We start from the raw sequence: 21,053 nt of genomic DNA, 5'->3' as shown, positions 1-21,053 counted from the left end.
GAATAAAAGCATTTTTACTCGCTTCGAATTCAAGGGAACGTAATACCACGATTCGTCCATTAATTCTTCTTTGATGGAATCAATAATTTTTTTAAAAAATATGTAGACGTTCTTAAAACAGTCGTTTCTATCAAGAAGCTATTTTCAAAATAATAGATTTCTTTTTCAGCTTTGTAAAACAATTATATTAATAGAAACAGCAGGTAGTTTCAAAATGTCGCCTCAACTGCATCATGGCTTTAAAAACAAATCTGTAACTGCTTTGAAATTCGCAAAGAAATAGTTTTTGCCGACCCGGATCTGAAAATTTTGGGCCCTCCTGCAAAAAAATCAGCAATGCCCATAATAGCCTACGGGATTGCTCACCTCCCCCTCCTCCCCCCCTGCTTTAATATTTCTACCTCCTAGATAGTTATGTGGGCTTTTTAAACCCGATTTTATGAATTATGTCGGCAAAGCAACAAGTCTCCCATAAATTAACATTGCTCCCCTCTCCCGAAATTCAAAAATTCTTGTAATTTCATTGTCGACTCCTATTAGTTAAGATTCGCTTTTGTTCTTGATGCGTAGTATGCGTTTAATTTTCCTGAATTTTTTACTAAAACATTACAAAAATATTTAAATCCTTTAAAATTTGTCTGAAGATTTCTTTTATTTTTTGATTTTTTCTTGGTTTTTTGGGCCGTCGGCCTTTTAGTGTTGTGGGGCCTGCGGTATGACCGTATCCAGAATTTTTTTTCGAGAGGGACTGGTTATCGCTCTTTTCGAACATTGCCCTAGCACACACACACATTTTTAATGCTCCCCGCTGTTTTTATTTTAATTTCTTATTATCTTTAATTCACCTGGTAACAGGAGAGTGGCCCTTTAAATGGGATGTAGAACATGCATAATTTCAGGGTTTCCTTGGGTTTCTCCCCTGGGAAAATTTTAGAAAAAGAGATATAAAAATCTGTATTTTGAGGCCTTATATGGTGGTAATTGAGACTACAAATATGAAGAAAAATAGGCAAACAAAACCTTTTAAAAGTTATGCACACAACAATAATTGAGTTCACAAAAACGCGAGAATAGTCTTTTTGCATTTTTTAGGCAGGAAGGAGCTGAATTAGGTGCATCTTGGTAATCAGACACTTATTGCCTAATCGGAAACTAGGGGCTCGACCCTTGAGGAGTCCCGAAATTGGCGTACTGTAAGTTTTATAAGAGTTTTTGGGGGAGGAGGGGAAGTCTACGAAACTGACCGAGCACCTGCCTTGGTCCTGGACGGCTCTGAATTGAATTGGGAAAGAGAGCAGGAAGCCCTAATAAGTGTCGAAATTTTAAGTATGCTTTGCAGCTAATGAGAACTAATTGCTTATTCTGCATTTCTTCAAATTTTCACTCGTTTAATAGTTACCCAGTTAAGACTTTAAAAAATCCTTTCTTCCGTTTTACGTTGCAAAACAATTCGGGGGAGTGGTCCGCCCCCCCCCCCCCTGTGGATACGTCCCTAGTCTGCGGGTACGTAGATCCAGGTCAGAGTTTCTGAATTCTTCAATAAAACTTATGTGTTATGATGTTATGATTTTCCTAATTACATGACATTTTACAGCTAAAATAAAAATTAATTTATAAAAACTCAAATGAGGTATGGGTTTATTTAATAGCCTTGCCCTCGTGTTATAATCAGTATGACAATGTTCCTAATTAAAACCGTTCATTTTATAATATCTCAGTGATGTTATATTGGGTTTAGTATTTAATTCGTTTCAGGGGTGCCCATCCCCCCGCCCAAGTTCAATGGCACAAATCCCCCCCCCCCCTTATTTTTCTCAATCCTCGTTCCATTTTTTAAAATTTTTCATTTATTTTTGCTCTTTTTTATATTGTATTTATTTTTTTAATTTATTTAATTTATTTAATTTTAATTGCTATTTTGATTATTTTATCAGAAAAGTTCTGGGCTGCGCCAATGACATACATACACACACGCACACTAAATAAATAAATGAAATAAATTATAAACAGAATGAAATGAAATAAACAATTTAAATTAAAAATTAATCAATAAATTTAAATAAAAAAAATAATCATTAAAAATTAATCAAATTCAAAAAAATAAATAAAAACATTAAAACAATCCCCCCTCCAAAAAAAACTTTTGATTATGCAACTTGTGCCATTATCCTCTCCTGTGGGCACCCCTGATTCGCTTGAAATGTTAAAGATGTTTTATGTCCACATTCAAAGCATATTAGTGTATAATATTTATGTACCTAAAAGTAGACGAAAAGGCCCTAAGTGATCCTAAAAGAAACATTTAAAATTAAAGTCATGAAAACTTTGTTATGAAACATTGTATGCCGGGGGGGGGGGGTGCGCTACTTCATTTCCAGACCCCTCCAAAAGTTTTTTCTGTATCCGCCCCTGTCACAGATGAACCTTTTTCTCTGAGGTTTTAACATTTTGAGGCTTGTATAAGAGCAATTATATGCACTACAAGTTGGCATTGATTGTTATAAAAAAAACTATACGCATCCGATTTAAAATCCAACACTGGAACCACATTGAACAATGCAACAATGAACAACAAACGAGCCCTCGTCAAAAGGCATCTTCGCCAAATATCTGCCAAACTAGCGATAATGTAGCCACGCTAGGAGCTGGAACCACACCCGAAACACTCTCCATGAAGGAGGCGAACGGCTTCCCCCGGCTAAGGGGAAGTGAGCTATCCAGAAATTCTAGTTCAGATCAGTGGCTTTAGCAGATATCCGGGCCCAAACAGGGCAAAAAAAGTTTTAAAAATTGCCTTTTCAATTAACTTTTGCCTTCAAAGCCATGAGTGAGTCGCCAAAATATTTATACTGGAATGTACCTAGTATCGAGTAGTATCCTTATTTAAAAGAATTAGCTTGGTTCACTCTTTTTTTTCCTGACCTTAAACTTTGACCCCAACTCAAGGACAAACAAATCAGTTTTAAAAAAAAGAAACTTCATTTTTTCTTATTATAGTACCACTAACACATCCTGAAGTTTTTATGAAAATAGCAGACATCAACCATCAAAAGTGTTCAGCTTTAAAAAAAAATGACTCATAAACTTAAGCATATATTTTTTTTATAAATTTAATTATGATTACAGGTGAGATTTTAATCACAATTTGACTGATTACATTCACATTTAGTGATTTTTTTTGCAATTATATGGATTTTAAATATTGAGGTTATGATTACAATTATCTTTACGCAAAAACATAATCAATTACTCTCTGATACAATTATGTAATTCCAATTATTCTGAATCTGGTATAAAGTTAAAAATAATTAATTTATTACTTTTTGAGAGTTAAGAGTGTATTCAAGCCTTCAATGAAACATGTTAGTCAAAAAGCCATGTTTTCTGTACATTGTTAGTTGCCCTTTTCATGTTCAAATCACTGATATTACACTGGTTGGTGTGAGTGCAAGCATGTACTTTTTCAATTTTTTAGCTGCAAAAATTTCTTTATAAATGCATGAAATGAATAAAATCTTATCCAAATATTTCCTAGTCGAGTTTAGTACAGATAGACTAAAATTGTGTTATAACTTGCTTTTTGTTTCATTACTGCTAGTTTATTCTGTCATAATATGTTTTAAATTGAGTGCTGTTGAGTTTTGTGATTTTTTTTTTTTTTTTTTTTTTTAATGCAAGCACTAGTATTGCACACTAGTTCTTCATTTTCAAACAATTGTTTTTTTTTTTTTTTAAAGCTTATCCTGTCGATTCAAGTGCCACACTAGCTGATCACCTTATCATAGATGTTTTAAATTTGTTGAAAAAAGAAGTTTCTGAGCATGGACGTCATCTAACCCAATATTTTAGTTTGTTTGCAATGTTTGCTTCTCTTGGAGTTGCAGAGGTAAGTTCTCTTCTTGTTGAAATTTTTGCCTGAAAAATCTTTGATTTTTTTTTTTCACATATGTATCAAACTTGTATTTCTTTAATTTATATTTATTTGTCATAAAGTGTCATTGAAATCTGAATGCAGTTCAATAATTGTTGAACCTGTCATCAGTCAAATCAAGTCAAAGAATAGTCAAAAGCCATTTAAAATGGTTAATCTGCTGAAACTAAATTTGGGTATAATTTACAAAGCTTAAAAAAAAATCTGTTACTAAAAAAATGTTTCAGTTGGAGCAAACCGTTTATTAAATTGAACGAATGTGTGAGCATTCATATATTATACTAGTGGGCTCTGTCTCTTGCTCGCTGATGCTCACCAACGCCCATAGATTGCTTTGTAATCTTATTTAGTTCACGAAGATTTAAATCCTCTTTTAAGAAGAATCAAATTAAAATAAATTTCAGCAGAAGAGATTTTACTCTTTATGAACCTCATAAGTCTGGAGAAAGGTGAAAATTCTGATAAACTTTATATATGAGAGAAACACCTGAGCTAGCCATAAAACTCTGAAATCTTGGTTTAAATTTATTTATTTATTTATTTTTCTAATCTATACCAGGGGTCTGGCCAGAGCAAATTTGGGTCCGTTAACCCGTTCGCACCCAGCGTCACGCGGACGCTACGCAACCATTCCTCTCCTATCAGCCCAGCGTCACTTCTTCGCTACGCGCTCTGATCGACGTTGACGTCCCAGCGTCACGTATATGCTTTCTCGAAATGGAACGATTGAATTGAATATTTAACCGATAATAGATGGCGCTAAATGGCTATAACTTTGATCATATTCGAGTCACATGGTATTTGACCTTCATGTACACGCATTAGTTTCTTATTTGGTCCTCTCAATGGGATAGATTTTTTTTTTATGTAAACAACAGTGAATCACTGCTCTGCGCATATGATTTATGAGGTCTCAATTGCTCTTGTTTATAGCGTTGCTACTCTTTTTTTTTACGAGTAATTGAAAGAGATATACATCTAGCTGAATAAATTATGGGGGAGGAAAGGAAGGTTAAAATATTTTTGCGTATGTGTTCCAGACTTTTGGGATTCCCCGTTCAATGAGAGCACAGGAATGATTTCAAGAGACACTGAAGTTTATGATTATTTTTTAATCCTTTCTTATATTGTTCTTCTTTATTTATTCTTTTTCATTTGGAGAATGGAAAAGTGCAATTAAAAATTGTTAGCGAAGTGAGTGAAAGGGAATGTTTTCGAGTGAATTATGAAGCAGTTTTGAGACTTGTCGCGTGGGAAATATAACTAGTTTAAATTCGTTGACCTAGGTTGTTTTAATCAAAATTACATAAGGAACATATTTTTTTCTTACATTTATTTTTCTTTGATTCAACACTCTCGATGTCAAACTCTAACTTTGTTTTTGTGCACATATCATTTAATTTTGTGCACATGGCTAAAGTTTTAGTATTCTACTTATTTCACTTCCTTCTAATAATGTAATAGTCTTTATATTAATAATTAGTAATCAGTAGTACATTGTTTAAGCAAAATTAAAATTTCAAGCCATTATTTTGAGATGCTGATTTTATATGAATATTTTTACTCAGTTAGGCTTAACTGCTGTAAATGCTCGGGCCGATGGCGGCGTTCCATTTCAGAACGTTCGGTCCCGTAGCTGCGATTCGTTTTCCGAGCGCTGGTCCTCAAGGGGTTAATGGACCCTTCACAAAAATCCGATCAACCAAAACGGACCTTTCACAAAAATCCGATCAACCAAAACGGACCCTTCACAAAATTCTGGTAAACAAAAATGAATCTTTCACAAATTGTTTATTGAAAGAGCAAATCTCAAATTAAAATAATACAGAATATTTGAAGTTAAATTAGAGGAATCAACTTATACAAAATCAGCTAATTTTGCAAAAGAAAAAAAAATCGGCACTCTTGTGATGCTCCTGCAAGCCATAAATAATTACTACCGCCAAATAAATATAATGCCCGCCAAATAAATATAATGCCCGTTGTGGGTTTCTTTGAACGAAATTAACAGCTGAAAGTCAGTTTTGGTTTATAATTTTGCTTGTTTGTTTTATGCAGCGGTGTTGTTGTACACTTCTTTGGAAAAGCGTCAACATTCTCTGAATATGCGTAGTAAGCACTTTTCTCCCCGCTCATGATTTAATCATCAATAATATACAGCGAAATGAATTTAGAACTGCAAAGAATAGTATGGGTGGGGCGGATGTGATCGCTTCAGATAGGGTTACAAAATTCAAACTTATCGCCACTTAGTGTCTGGCGGTGCAATGTTAAGCTGTTATTTTGGGAGAAAGTGGGTTTGGTTTTTTGATACTAAAAAGGATAATTAACTTTAAATAAACTTTTATTTACCGTTATTTTTTTCTATAGATGCCTACATTTTGAAAAACGCAATCATTCTACATCCGATATGAGAATCATATTTTATTCTTTTTTTCAAGCTAACTTCGCTTTATTAGGATGCAAATAAATGAAAAGTCTCTTTATTTTTGTAACAAAGCTTATTTCAAGTTTTTAAAGGGGAATTCCATTTTCTTTTATGAGTCAATAATTAAAATGCTGAATCGATGGTTTATTTTTTATTTTATTTATTTGTTTTTGCTTCAACTGTGTCCAGATATTAATCATATGTTTATCATAGGACTCTAAAATGCAATTCAAAAGTAATTTTATCAAAAATATTTATTTTACAAGCCGTTTTTATACTTTTGATTCCTTCACTTTGAGGATTGCAATCTCATTGCATCCGCTGTAGAAATCTGATTTTTCGAATTTTCGATGTTTAGAGGTTAACTTAGTTAAGAGGTAAACAAATAAAATATTTTTTTTATTTTTGTGAAAATCACATGCGTTTATAAGGTTTGAACGAAACTCTGTGTTTTTAAAAAGTGTATTGGGTTAAAAAGTTAAATGCTGAACCCCTGCCTAATTTTTTTTCTTACAGTTATTTTAAATACAATACAAAAAACATTTCTAGTATAATTTAACATGATGTAGAATGGTAGATAAATATTGATACTTGAGGGATGCCCATCTCCCAGGGAGCTATGCCTCCCCCCTCTCCCCAAATACTAGAAAAACACTCAAGAATGTTATTCTCAACAGAAAAGAGAGAAAACACTCAACTTTAAGTGTCAATGATGCAGTTTCCACCATCTCAAGAGTCTAAACTTTCGTTTTTACAAGAAAAAAAATTTTAATTATTTGATTTTTCACAAAAAAAAATGATTTTTCACAAAATTATTTTATTTTTCACAAAAAACGGAACCTGTGAAAAATCCTGGACAGACCCCTGTATACTGTTCATTTTTGGCGCCTTTAGAGTTCTTGGATACCTGTAATACAAACTAGAGTATGCAGGGAATAATGGAAACCTGGAACATTGCCTCATTTTCAAAAGTATTCTCTCTTTTGCTTGATATTGCTTTTAACAAATAAACAAGATCATGGTCGCCACTTTTGGCGACTGGGACTTAATTTTTTGGTAGGTTTTTCAAACGAATGGTCTCCAGTTGGCAGCTGGCGACTGCTAATCTAACGTATAACAACATTACCAGACGTAAGAAACATACCAAATATAAGTCCTCCTCACTTTTGACTATAATCTGACTTGAATTTGACAGTTAATTTTCATCTTTAAGACATTGAAAAAGGCTTTAAAATTTAAAATTGTTCTCTTCTTTTAGGGTGTGTGTTCCTTATTAATCTAAAAGGGTTACTGTCTCTTGCTGTCTTTTATTTTACATTTTGTGTCTTTGTCCTTTTTTTACAGGGTTGGTCTGCCCTTGAAAAAGTTTGAAAGGTTTCTTTAGTGATTGAATTCTTTCAAAACTCATATGAATTTTGATGTTTTTGACAATCAGAAGTTATTTTGACATATGCTCCCCTAGATTAGTTTTATTTTTCGTTTAATTTCAATAATTAACAAAGGAATTATTTTAGACGCCATGGCAACATTGAATTTACTTGAACGTCGCGGAAAATTGCTTCCTGTATTTCAGATTTCAATCTTTTTGCATCTTGTAAATATCTTGATATTTTTGACAATCAAAAGTTATTTTGATGTAGACTACCTTAGGTAAGCTTATTTTATGTTTAATTTCCATAAATAAGGTTTTGTTTGTTTTTTTTTTCCTGGAACCATGGCAACACTGAGCTTACTCAGACTTCAGGGATAAATTGCTTCTGTTTGAAATTTCAATCTTTTTCATCTTGTAAATATTTAAATATTTTAACCAACATACTACGTTCCCTTACATTAAAAAATATTTTTGATATTTGAAAAGTGCTTGAATTTTTTTCTCCCTTAAGGGTATGATCCCTGTGTAAGGTATTACCGAGTTGCTATACCAATCAGCGATGCCAGAGAAATTTATTAGTCCTCTCTTATACCTATTGAATGCTAAGCAGCTCAAGTAACACCTGAAAAGCCTTGTTTATTAGAAACAATGTCAGTCTTACAACATGTCAGAAAATAACAATGATTAGAAACATTTATTAGAAACAATATCAGAAAAGAATGCATCTCTGCATTCTTTTCAATTGTCCCTCATGTCAAAGGGTAAAACTAGTCTAGTAAAGGATTATTGTACATGTCCTGCTCTTAGTACTTGATGTAGCATCCAGGGTCTTACATGCACACACTTAATAACACAAGTCTAATATCACTTATCAGAGATTCCTACAATAATTTCCAGATGTTTCCATTATTTTACTGAAAGCCTTTCAAATGTAAGGAAATGTTCAATCCTATCTAAACAGCTTTTAGTATCCCGGTAATCTTGAGTTTCATAATAAAACACTTTCATGAAGTCTGAAGGCACTTAAAGACATTACAAATAGGTAATAAGTTTGAGCCTTGAAGAAAGTGACCTAACATCTTTGTGTCGTGATAACAAGGTTTGACTATCTTTTTTTCTTTTTTTAAAGTATGCTCAGTTGACTATAATAAGAGACAATATTAGTTGATAAAAAAGTTAATTTAATGCAGTTTTGGACATTTAACACAAAATATTTCTACACTGAAGTTAAGATTTATTTATTCCTTTTCAATAGATTTTTATTAGTGCTCAATTTTGTATGTAGAGCATTATAATTATAATTTACTTCAATTGTTTTTCAATTTTAATATGTTCTCTTATTTTTTTACTTTATTTGCAGCGAACAATGTTGCTACAGTTAAATGTCCCAGCAACTTTTATGAAAGTAGCTTTAGATGAGGGTCCTGGCCCACCAATTAAGTATCAGTATGCTGAATTAGGGAAATTATATCAAGTTGTTAGCTTATTAATACGTAGTTGTGATGTTTCTTGTAAAATGCAGTCTTCACATGTAAGTATTTTTATCATAATTTCATTACTTTTGTGAATAACAAAGCTTTCTCCAACTAATTCTTATCTATACCGTAAAATTTCTAAGACATGTCTGTGCATCTCCCACCCGAAGTTTAATAACATTCCATTTTGCACAGATAAATGTGTTTTATTACATGCATAAAAAAAATTTAAATGGCAAATTTTTTGAGTAATGTTTTTTATGGATTCAATGAAGAACACCAACAAATGTATTGCGAAAAACTTTTGCTTTGTGCAATATGAAACTATGTAAAATAAACAGATTTAACTTCTTTCTTAGGCTTCTTAAATTAAATGATATTTTGTTTCTGCAAGTTGGAAAATTGACATTTTTTTTATAATGTAATAGTTAAATAATTTATAAACTATATTAGTTTTTACTTTAAATGTTTTCATGCATTGATAATTGTTTCTGTAATTTGCTTTACAACTTTGTAGGTCATTAAAAGTTTATTTATTTTTTTCATTTTAAATGTATGTGCAAAATGTTGCAAAGTTCTTGTAATTACTGTATATTTTTAATAGGGAGGCACTCCAGCTCCAAATCCTTTTGTGGGTGATAATATTTGTCAAGAGTATTTAATGCCAATTCAGCCTGAAGTTGCAGACCATTTGTATAATAACACATGGTAAACAATGAATTTTATCTTTAAATTCATATTTTATGTTTATTTTTGTGTATTATTCAATGAAAAATGTGATTCACATGAGCCATTGAGCAATGAATATTAATATCATGTTTTTTTTTTTTTTGCTTTTTTTACTTTTGTAATTTGATTTATTTAAAACTGTTTTGTCAAACAAGCATTACCATAGCAGTTATACATTGTAGCATTTTTTCCCTGAAATGAAAATAATATCAAGTCAATTTTATTCAAATTGCTAATGATCTGGAATGTGCATGATTCTTATTGTAATGCTTTACATCTAATTACTGCATTCATTATATCAGGGGTCTGTCCAGGATTTTTCACATGGTCCGTTTTTTGAGAAAAATCAAGTAATTTTGTGAAAAATCAAAAAATTTTGCAAAAAAAAAAATTATTAAAACGAAATTTTAGAATTTAGAGATGGCACAAACTGCATCAATTAAACATAAAGTTGAGTGTTTTCCTCTTCTATGTCGAGAAAATCATTCTGGAGTGTTTTTCTGATATTTGGCGAGGGGGGGAGGCATTGCTCTTTCAAGTATCAATATTTATCTACCATTCTACATTATGTTAAATTATACTAGAAATATTTCTGTACAGTATTTAAAATAACTGTAACAAAAATATAAATAAATAAAATAAAATTCAGAATAGGGTTCAGCATTCAACTTTTTGATCCAAGACACTTAAAAAGCACAGAATTTCGTTTAAAACTTATAAACTCTGTGATTTTAACAAAATTAAAAAGGTATTTCAATTGTTTACCTCTTAACAAAGCGTAATAATCATCAAAAATTCGAAAAATCGGATTCCCATAGCGGATGCAAAGAGATCGCAATTCTCAAAGTGAAGGCATCAAAAGTATAAAAACGACTTATAAAAGAAATATTTGATAAAATTATTTTAAAATTGCATTTTAGAGTCCTATGATAAACATTTCATTAACATCTGTGGACACAGTTGAAGCAAATAAATAAATAAATAAATGAAATAAAATAAACCATCTATTCAGCATTTTAATTTTTGACTCATAACAGAAAATGGAATTTTGCTTTAAAAACTTGAAATGAGAGTTCTAACAGAAATAAAGAGACTTTTCATTTATTTGCATCCTAATAAAGCGAAGTTAGCTCGAAAAAAGAACAAAATATGACTCTCATATCAGATTTAAAGGATTGCATTTTCAAAATGTAGACATCTAAAGAAAAAAAAACGGTAATTAAAAGAGTTTATTTAAAGTTAATCATCCTTGTTAGCATCGAAAAATCAAAACCCATATAATTTTCTCCCAAAATAACTAAACATCGCACTGCACCGTAAAAACGCAAATATTGACAAGCTGGTAAAATGATGAGAATATTTTCTAATCAAGTCATTATAAAGGTTCAACGCCAGACGCTAAGTGGTGATAATTTTGAAGTTGGTAATCCTATCTGTAGCGATCATATTTTTTCCTCACCCTTACTTTCCCTTTGCAGTTCTAAGTTCATTTCGCATATATATATTATTATTGTTTATTAAATCATGAGCAGAGAAAAGTGCTTACCAATGCCTTTTCAGAAAAGTTTACAACAACACCGCTGCTAATTAGCTGTGGTAAAACAAACAACCATTATATTTATTTGGCAGTAGCAATTATTTATCGCTTTCAGGAGCATCGCTAAAGTGCCGTTTTTTTTTTCCCCCCTTCAAAATTAGCCGATTTTGTATCAGCTGATCCCTCTGACTTAAAAAAAGGTTCCAAAAATTATCGGTTTATATACAGAAATATGCGTTGTTTTGCTTTCAGATTTGCTCTTTCAATAAACAATTTGTGAAGGGTCCGTTTTGTTTGATCGGGATTTTGTGAAAGGTCCGTTTTGTTTGATCGGGATTTTGTGAAAGGTCCGTTTTGGTTGATCGGATTTTTGTGAAGGGTCTGTTAACGGACCTAAATATCCTCTGGCCAGACCCCTGAATATGGTTACATTACACTAATTTAGAGAAAGTGTCCATCACTTTGGATTTTTGTAAAAACTGCACAAAATGCGCTAAGTGCTTAAAAATAGCTTACTCCCACTAATTCTATTTGCATAGTTACATATTAATTCTTAAAGAGAGCGTTAAACGTTGTTTTAGACATTGCCTTCTTGTATTCCTGTTCTGATTTTCTTTGTCAGAACTGTGGTGTGGCATAACGTTGTTGTCATCAGAGTATTCTAGTCATAAAATTGAAAAGTAAGACTGACATTGTTTCTAATAAATAAGGCTTTTCAGTGTTCCACACTTGCAATACCAGCCGTGGCAGCCCTAGTTCTTGCAAAGGCCCTGAAGTGACTTATTTTTGTGAGGCCCTCATTTTATAAAAGAAAAATGACAGTTTTTACTATTTGTTTTAGTAACAAATGTAACTTACGATCCCAGATTAAGGCTTTTAAAAATAACTTGATCTGTTTATTACCTTATTAAAATTAACAACTTATTTTCGTAATAAAATTCTAAATATACATTATTCTCTCAAAGAAGCTAATACTGTTTATTCCTTGGCCTTGGGGGAAAAAGGGGAGAAAAATTTCGAAGCACATTAATGTAAAATGAACTTGCTTCTTCTCAGAGACATATATAAATCATTGAAATTAGTTATTATGCATTTACTGTCTTTAGTTACCATTTTACCTGTTATTGACAAAGAATGGTTTCAACAGATAAACTTAGTTATAAAGAGGGATAGGGAAATATTTTTTCATTTTTACAATGTCAAGCAATTTCAAAAGGATATCTCATGGAATAGCTATCTGTAATCTTGTAATTGGAAGTTTGAATTTGACCACTGAAAAAAAATAGCTTTCTCTGCATAAAAACTCCCCCCCCCCCCCCACATATGTTCTTTCAGTTATATGTCTGGAAAAGGCATTGATTGACATTGGCACTATGTTTTTGTGTCCAGTCTCTTGTGACTCTTTATGCTTGAATCATTGTCTTGCTGAAAATGTCTGTTCATTTTGTAAAACTTGACTCTAAGTTTCTAGCTGAAGTAACAAAATATAGACTGGAAGCTTCATACGTTTATCCAGAATAACAATATTCGCTTTTCCTTGAGTAGAAAGCCTTGCCCAAATCATTACCAAACCACCTCCTAAAAAGCATTTCAATTCTACTTCCTTCTCAATTTGATAGTGTATTCACAGATGGACAGTCTAATCATCTTTGATGGTAAAAGTTTAGATTTTAATCTTAAGCTTAGGTTATAATAAAATATTGTATTCTTTTTTTCCAACTTGAACAATTAACTGTTAGTTGTTAAAATGTCTTTTTTTTCTCCCCCAACAGCTATCTAAAAAAAATTATTGAAGATGCTAATAATTCAGACGATACCTTGAGGCTGTTAAAGGTAATTCTTTGAATAAAGTTTTGAATGCAACTCAATGTATAAATTCATTCTTATTGTTTGAAGTATGGTTGATTTCTTAGTTAAGCTCACAAAATTATTTTCACATCTAAAATTTGACTTTTGAAACGTAACTTTAAAGTTATGATTCTTTGATAATGAAATAAACAAAACTAAAAAGAGCGTATTAAACTTGTCCATTAAATATTAAAGCAAATTATTAAACTATTAATTATTTGCAGCAGCTTATTTACTTAGTTTTTCACTGTTTGCTAGATATTTAAAGTTTTGAGTATCAGATGAAAATTTTCATGTAAGAATCTTCTCATTCAATTAATAATCATCAAGCATACAAACCAAAGTTTTTGATTTACTTAAAATTCATCCAATGTTTTTCCTAGTTTCAGTTTCTATCTTACCCCCTCGGGAAGAGTCTCAAGTTTTACCTACAATATTATTCTCAATTTTTTAAAATGTGAGAAAAAAAATGAAATTTTTCATAATGATTTTTAACAAACTCATATACCTTAAAATTCTTCCTTTTTTAACAGAAGAAAATTGGCTTCATTTTACTTATGGCAAACAAACAATTTTGCATTTCAAATGTATGAATAATGTTAGGTTACATTTAGGTAAACAACGAATATTCGGTCACTATTTGGTACTCGACCTATTCGGCACTTCTACTGAATATCTAATCAACAGAAATGTGAATGTCAAATATTTGGACAAATGCATCGAGCCTTTTAATGGAGTACATTTGGTTGTTTTAAATGTTGTTGAAGATTTTTTTTCAGGTGAATTTTTAAGAAAGAATAATAACATGAAATTGTATGTAACTATTTATTATTCTACTGTGAAATGGTAAAGGGATCTGTAAATTTTTCATTTGTTTTCATTTTTGTTATCTATTTTATTTTAGCTTTATTGTAAAAGTTTACTTACTTAGTTCCCGCTGAAATTAAAGCACGAAAAAACGTCAAATTCCAATATATCCCTGTTGGTATGAAATCTAAAACAGGTTTCTTCAAATACCTCAACTCTCTTCTGCAGGTACCTTCCCATGGCAGTATTATAAAAAGTTCCATTTTCTAGTTGTTACTAATTGTTTAAGTTGTAAACTTTATTACATGAGCACCCCCAAAGCAGAATACTATTAAATTTGCGATGTGCATCGCAGAACAGATGCATGAGCTGCAGAACAATTCCGTTCAAATGAGAGAGGACATTTTAGACAAATTTTCTGCAGATATTCTAGAAATTTCTGTATAATTTACAGAAACTGCAGATTTTCTGTATATATCTTCCACATAAAGATATAATTCTGCAGATTTCTTCAAATTAGAAGAAATTCTGCAAATTATGCATAATCGACAGAAAATTTGAGCAAAATGTCAGAATTTCCTGCGTCACTTGCAGAAACTTTGGATTCATTTTAAACTTAAATAAACTTGCAAAATTTGGGCAAAACATTAAGATAGTTTCAGAAATTCTACAGATTTTTGCAGAAAATTATACATATATGAGGATTATTTTGTTACTGAATTTTCTTAAAGGTTACTATTCGACTGCTGAGTATATTCAATATTCTGTCTAGCTTTTAGCTGAATATTCAGTACACTATACTTTCGAAACACTATTCATTACATCTCTAATTACATCACAACTTTTCCAAAAAATGCCAAATTTTTCTTTCAACTGTGTTTCACAATTGAATTCATTTTGACAGTGCTGTGTTTGAATTTACAGTTCTGTTCCTGGGAGAATCCTCATTTTTCTTCCATGGTGTTAAATGAACTGTTATGGCAGGTGTCCTATTCTTATACTTATGAGCTTAGACCTTATTTGGATTTATTATTACATATGATGTTGCTAGATGATTCCTGGCAGAATCATCGGATACACAATGCTTTAAAAGGTAAGAATATTCTTATTTGCTACTGTTTTTTATTTTTATCAAGTGAAAAATGCTGTATCCTTTTTATAGTAAATATAAGTAATGTTTCAAAGAAATTCTGGAAGGAAGTCTGTGGCAGACATGCGTCCAGGAGACCCCATAGCACCTACAGCCTTGAAATTTTGTACAAAAGTACTTAGAGCCCAGTGAGTGTGCACCTGGGGTTTTATTTTTTAAATTTGATTTTTTTTTTTTTTTTGTAATTAATTTTATAAGCTCAATTTTTGCGTAAATTTCCTATTGTTGCCTATTAAAGGGGTAAAAAATTAATTGCACATATTAATATTATATATCGTTGGAAAGGTTAGAATTTTCAGTGTTCTACTCAATTTGTTTCAATGCTGTAACTTAAATTCAGCGGAAGTTATTAGCGTTTTTAGCTCGAACTTTTTTAGGCTTAGCTAAAATTTAGGCACTACCTTCTTCATTAAATCTATCAGTAAAAAGCGAAGGAATTGTCCTACAGTTATCTTTTTGACATCACTGAAAAGAGCGACTTTTTTTGCTCCTAATCTAACTCGACCTATGGTCAAAAAATTAAGCTTCTATCTCCAAAGGAAAATAAGTTACAAGCTGTTAAAAATCAAATTAGAATAATCTCATCTCCACTAAAACTATTGATGTTTTATTTGACGCTGCCATGGTTACGTCTTTTCGATGCGCATGTTTCTTCTTTCTTATTCTCAAACTTTAAGGGTTTCGATTTTAACGGAAAATCTTAGGTTCAACTTAATTCAAGCCCCGAGCTAAAGAGCAAATTATATTGATAGAGACCACGAATATGAAAGCAACTTTTCAAACGTACAAAACTGCAGCTTTTCAATGCTTATGAGCCTCTTAGCCCTTATGACTCTGCAAGTTGATACAAGTTATTTTTAAACCCGGGGAAGGGGTGCTTTTGATCCAAAGGGAGCTCATAATGCATTTTTAATCTGATTCTTTTTAATTGACAATTTGAATCTGTGCCAATCAAATAAGATTGTGAAGCAATCTTCGGGGATTGGTGAGTGTTAGCGAGCAGAGGGAAAAGCCCCTTAGTGTAAAAAAAATTTTTCTCTTCGTGAAAATACCTGAATTAAAATCAGATTATTGATACTAAATATAAAACACAGTAAAAAATAGCTTGCTTTGTACACCTAAGATAACAATGTTTCAAAAATTTTATATGTATTAATATTGCTAGCAGGGGGACAGTATGAACTTGTTTTTTTAGAAAACATTTTAAAATTCGATTGTTGATAGGTTTTCTTATCAAAGGCACTAAATCCCATGGTGGGGTCTAATTTTTCACAACTTTCCCATTTTCGAGATATACACGTTTAAAATCTAGCATATAATGGCATGTTTTAATGGCGTAAATTGCAATAGTTAGCTATACAAAACTTACAAGACTTTCCCATAGTAATTGGTAATCTCTCTCTCTGGTCTTAGTTTTCAATCCTAGCATTAAATTTGCTGCCCATGTATGAAGTAGTCCCAGTTTAGTTCTAATAATTAAAAGGTGCGTGAAAATTTCCCAGATCCTGTCCAATACACTGAAATTTACACCATCGGAATGCACCATTAGATGCCATATTTCAATTATACTGCCGTGTGCAGGTAAACGGCAGTATCTGCAGAAATGAGTTTTCGAGATATTTGAAGAAACGCGTTTCGGATTCAATGCAAACAATAGGGAAATGTTGGAATTAGAAGTCTTTTTTGCGCCTTTTTTCAACGGAAACCAAATAAGCGAGCTTGTACAATAAAGATATCGTACAGTAGATGACAAAAATGCAAAAAAATGAAAAATGAAAAATCTGTAGTTACTGCCCTTTACCTGCACACGGCAGTATACATACGTTGAAAAGTAGAAAGTTGCAAAAAATTACGTTCTGCCAACGGATTCAGCGCCCTTAATGCACATAAGAACCATGTTTCAATTTTTTTTTTTGGAAAAACGAGTTTTTACCATCCCCTCGTAAGTGGTACAGTAAGGAGCCTAAACTCTGCATAGTTTTGTACCAGACATTGGACAGATTTTAGGATTTGATGGATTTCAGGACTTTAAAATAGCAATCACGTTGAGTTATCAAAACCTTATAGTAATGTAAACAAAATAAACATAGCCGTTAATAGTAGGGTCATTCCTTGTCAAATCAACCCAAAAAATTAGATTCACATTCATAATCTCCTATTTTGATGAAAATTGGCATAATTATTCCTTTTATGAATTTAAGAAAGAATGCAAAATTTTACTTACTAATGTGGAATACACATGGTAAAAATTTCAGAACGAGACAGCAATGGGATCATACTGAAAATTAATTATGAAATATTCAATGCTGCAGAATAATGCAATTTTTCCCACTGTGTGGTTGCCATCCAAAAAGGTGTAAAATTCCAAGAGTTATACTCTCATTTTTCTTCTAAGTCCATAACTCTACCAGTGCTTGTTCAGGGTGGCGACAGATCAGGGAAATCAGGGAGATCAGGGAAAAGTCAGGGAACTTTATTAATCAGGGAAAAGTCAGGGAAATATCAGGGAATTTTGAAAAAATAACAAAATATCAGGGAAAATTGATTTTATGAAGGAAAAAAATTTTTTTTGCTTTACAAAATTAATTATTTTAATTCCCTACGCATTTTTCGCCAATTATCTGCTCAAAAAAAAAGTAAAATTAATGAGGTGTGATTATGCACTGCCGCATATTTGTGCATTTTTTTTCTTCAACGTCAAAGTATTGAATCTTACTTATTCCTCACAGGATGAACTTCCTAAGATTGTTTCTGTGTCTGTTAGGTTGTTTATTTTACCTAGCTTAAAATTTCCTTTTACGCTTTCAATGATACGTAAAATAAACAACCATACAGGCAAAGAGGAAGCCTTCATTAATGCCTTAGCTCCTTTGCCTTTATTCCATTGTCTTGAAGTAATTAGCATACTGTAATCAGAATTTCAAGAAGGAATCTTTGGTTTTTGAATTAATACTATAAAAGCTTAAAAATTATTACTTCTTCCTGTTTTTAATTTGATTGATAAAATTGAACTTTCAATAAAAAAAACTTTGTTTTTTGCCGTTATATTATTTGTTATCACCGCAGATTATAAAGGTTTTCTTTTCTTCGGACTTAAGTGATTCTTTTATTTTATAACCAAGTTGTATTCTTCTTTTATATATTTTGAAATTAACTAATTGCTTTCTTATTCCTTTTTTTCCCCCTTGCATTTCAAACTTTGTTACAAAAGCGATGTAAGATTTTTTTTTTCATTACATACTGAAATCATTTGAAATAGAGTTAACTAAGTAACTTAAGTAAATATCTTTATTTTTTATTGTTAAAATGCTGCATTCATTCATTAAAATCTATGTTCTTGATTAGTGAAAAGCTCCATATAAATGGATGTCAAATGGTTTCATCTGTTTTGCATAAATATGTCAATTAGTTATATAAGAATAACTACATTACTTCTATTATTTCACTTTTGCTTGTTATTCTTGCAACAATTATTATACTGTTTGAAAATTTAGTTCAAAATAATTTCAATTACTTTTTAGTTCTATCATAAATACACATATGTTTTTAAGAGTGATTTTAATAGTTTCTTAAAATTCTTATGCTAAGTGGTTTCTGGAAGTAAAGTATTTTTTTTTTTTTTAATTCTCTATAATCTTTCCATTGTAGAAAAATTTAATATACTATTTTGTAGGGTTTCCCCCCCCCCCCCCCCAAAAAAATGACTTGATATGTTTTTTTTAACCATTTTATTAAAAAAGTAGCATTTTTTAAAAATATACATTTAGTTCAACAACTTTACACAACTTAAAACGTTTAAAATACTGCATTTTATACAAACATACTATGGATTTCAAGTAGGGCAAAGAAAGAAAACCATTATCATTGGTAACGTAAATCAGGGAAATTTGGTGAACTTAATCGGGAAATCAGGGAAAAGTCAGGGAACTTTTTTTCACAGTTCCTGTCGCCACCCTGTTGTTGAGTTATAGTAAAACTGCTTTTGCGGGAGTTGAAAGCTCGGAAATTCCCAGAGTCGGAGTCTTATTTTCCTTCTGACTCTGAAACTCTGGTTATGAGTGTGCTATGTAAACATTGTTATTATTTAACAGTTTTGATATGTTAAACAGAACCATTGTTTCTGTCACTCATCTGGTCTGTGCTAATTTTATATTAGCTACAAGTTTGTTTGGCTACCTTTGCTCTCTCAATAGGTTTTCCACCTCCAGCTCAGTCACTTCCTATTCAGGGCTGATGAGTGCTAATAAGCACGAAATTGCAGTCCTTGAATGAATGACTGAGCTGGCATTGTATTTTATGTAGTTCTGATGTTTTGAGCAAAGCATGATCTGTAAAATTAAGTCTGGAATGCTACAGATGAAATTACCACAAATTTTTATTTTCAAAATTCAATTTCTTTACTTTAAAAAAGTCTTATTTACAGGAATTCCTGATGATCGTGATGGCCTTTTTGATACTATCCAGCGTAGCAAAAATCATCATCAGAAAAGAGCATATCAGTGCATTAAGTGTATGGTCACGTTGTTTGTTTCATGTCCTGCTGCTGCTCAAATGCTGCAAAGTAATGGTGATTTAAAGCGAAAATGGACAAGTGCTGTGGAATGGTTGAATGATGAACTAGAGAGGGTATGTATTTCTTTTCTTTGAGGTTCAAGTTTGATGTTTAATTTTGCTGTAACCCTGTTTCTAGTGATTTTTTTTTTGTACTTTAGTCAATTTCTCTTTTATTCTAAGGTTGAGTATTCTGTACATTTTTAACATTATTTCACCTTTTAAGTAATTAAGTAAAACAGGAGAAAGGATATACATTAGAGGGGAAAGGATTATGTTTAACACGAAAACGCTTAGCATGAAAAATCGGTTAACAGGAAGCGATATAGTGGTCCAGACCGTATACTGTACATTTAATGAAATATTTCTAACATGAAGTTTTTTTTTTTTGGTCCCTTCAGTTTTGTGTTAAACGTTTTCCACTGTATTTTTATTTATAATTTACATGAAACATCAAGATAATGTGTTCATATTGTGTGTTTTTGTGTCCTTTATTGTTACATATTTCATACTTGTAAAAAGTTTCATAATCTGTTATTTTCATTTCAGAGGCCGTATCCAGCAAATGCTCAGTATGGCTACAATAATTGGTCACCCCCAGCACAGTCAAATGAAACATCAAATGGATATTTCTTAGAAAGATCTCATACTGCTCGAATAACTTTAGCCAAAGCATTTGAACTCTGTCCAGATGAGGTATTGTGATTTTAAATTTTTGTCAAAGTTATATTTCGTACACAAGGGTCGTTCTAAAAGTGAGGAAGTTTTTGATCTAATAAACCATACACGTTCTCCTAAATTGCCGCATGGCGTAATATTTCAATTGCTTCATGATGCTCTAGCACTTACTGCAAGCTACTATATTCATTTTCTGTATTTTGTGATAAAATTAACAATCTCAACAAGCTTTTGTATTTTATTGTGATTAACTTTTCAAGTGCAAAAAATATTAAAAAAAGAAACAACCCTCTTCAACATTTAGACATATAGCCAGGTTTATGGCAGTATCTATACATGTAATAAAGTAAGATGTTTGTTTATGTGTGTGGCGCGCTTACTCTGAAAACGGTAAGGTTTAAAAAGACAAAATTTGGTATACAGGGACAAATTTTGCCGATGTTTTGCACTTCGGAACTTGATTTTTCGATAATTTAATTAGAAAAAACTTATTTAATGTTTTGTGTGATTTTTAGCACTTTTTACACTACAGACCCCAAACCAAGTG

The 21,053-nt window shown here is 31.6% G+C and overlaps 1 protein-coding gene across 1 annotated transcript in view; it reads left to right on the top strand.

Annotated features, from left to right (window-relative positions):
* LOC129235206 (probable ubiquitin carboxyl-terminal hydrolase FAF-X) overlaps positions 1 to 21,053 on the top strand; it is a gene marked incomplete in the record, with an annotated part of 111,185 nt that overhangs the window by 79,994 nt on the left and 10,138 nt on the right. Inside the window, 7 exon segments of the mRNA XM_054868913.1 lie at positions 3,747 to 3,886; positions 9,092 to 9,262; positions 9,811 to 9,914; positions 13,245 to 13,305; positions 15,052 to 15,220; positions 19,701 to 19,903; positions 20,378 to 20,524. Coding sequence (XP_054724888.1) covers positions 3,747 to 3,886; positions 9,092 to 9,262; positions 9,811 to 9,914; positions 13,245 to 13,305; positions 15,052 to 15,220; positions 19,701 to 19,903; positions 20,378 to 20,524 — 995 coding nt within the window.

Source organism: Uloborus diversus, chromosome 2 (genome assembly GCF_026930045.1).
Source record: "Uloborus diversus isolate 005 chromosome 2, Udiv.v.3.1, whole genome shotgun sequence".
NCBI lineage: Eukaryota > Metazoa > Arthropoda > Arachnida > Araneae > Uloboridae > Uloborus > Uloborus diversus.
Note: the sequence above shows the minus strand (reverse complement) of the source record. Positions and strands in the feature narration are given on the sequence as shown.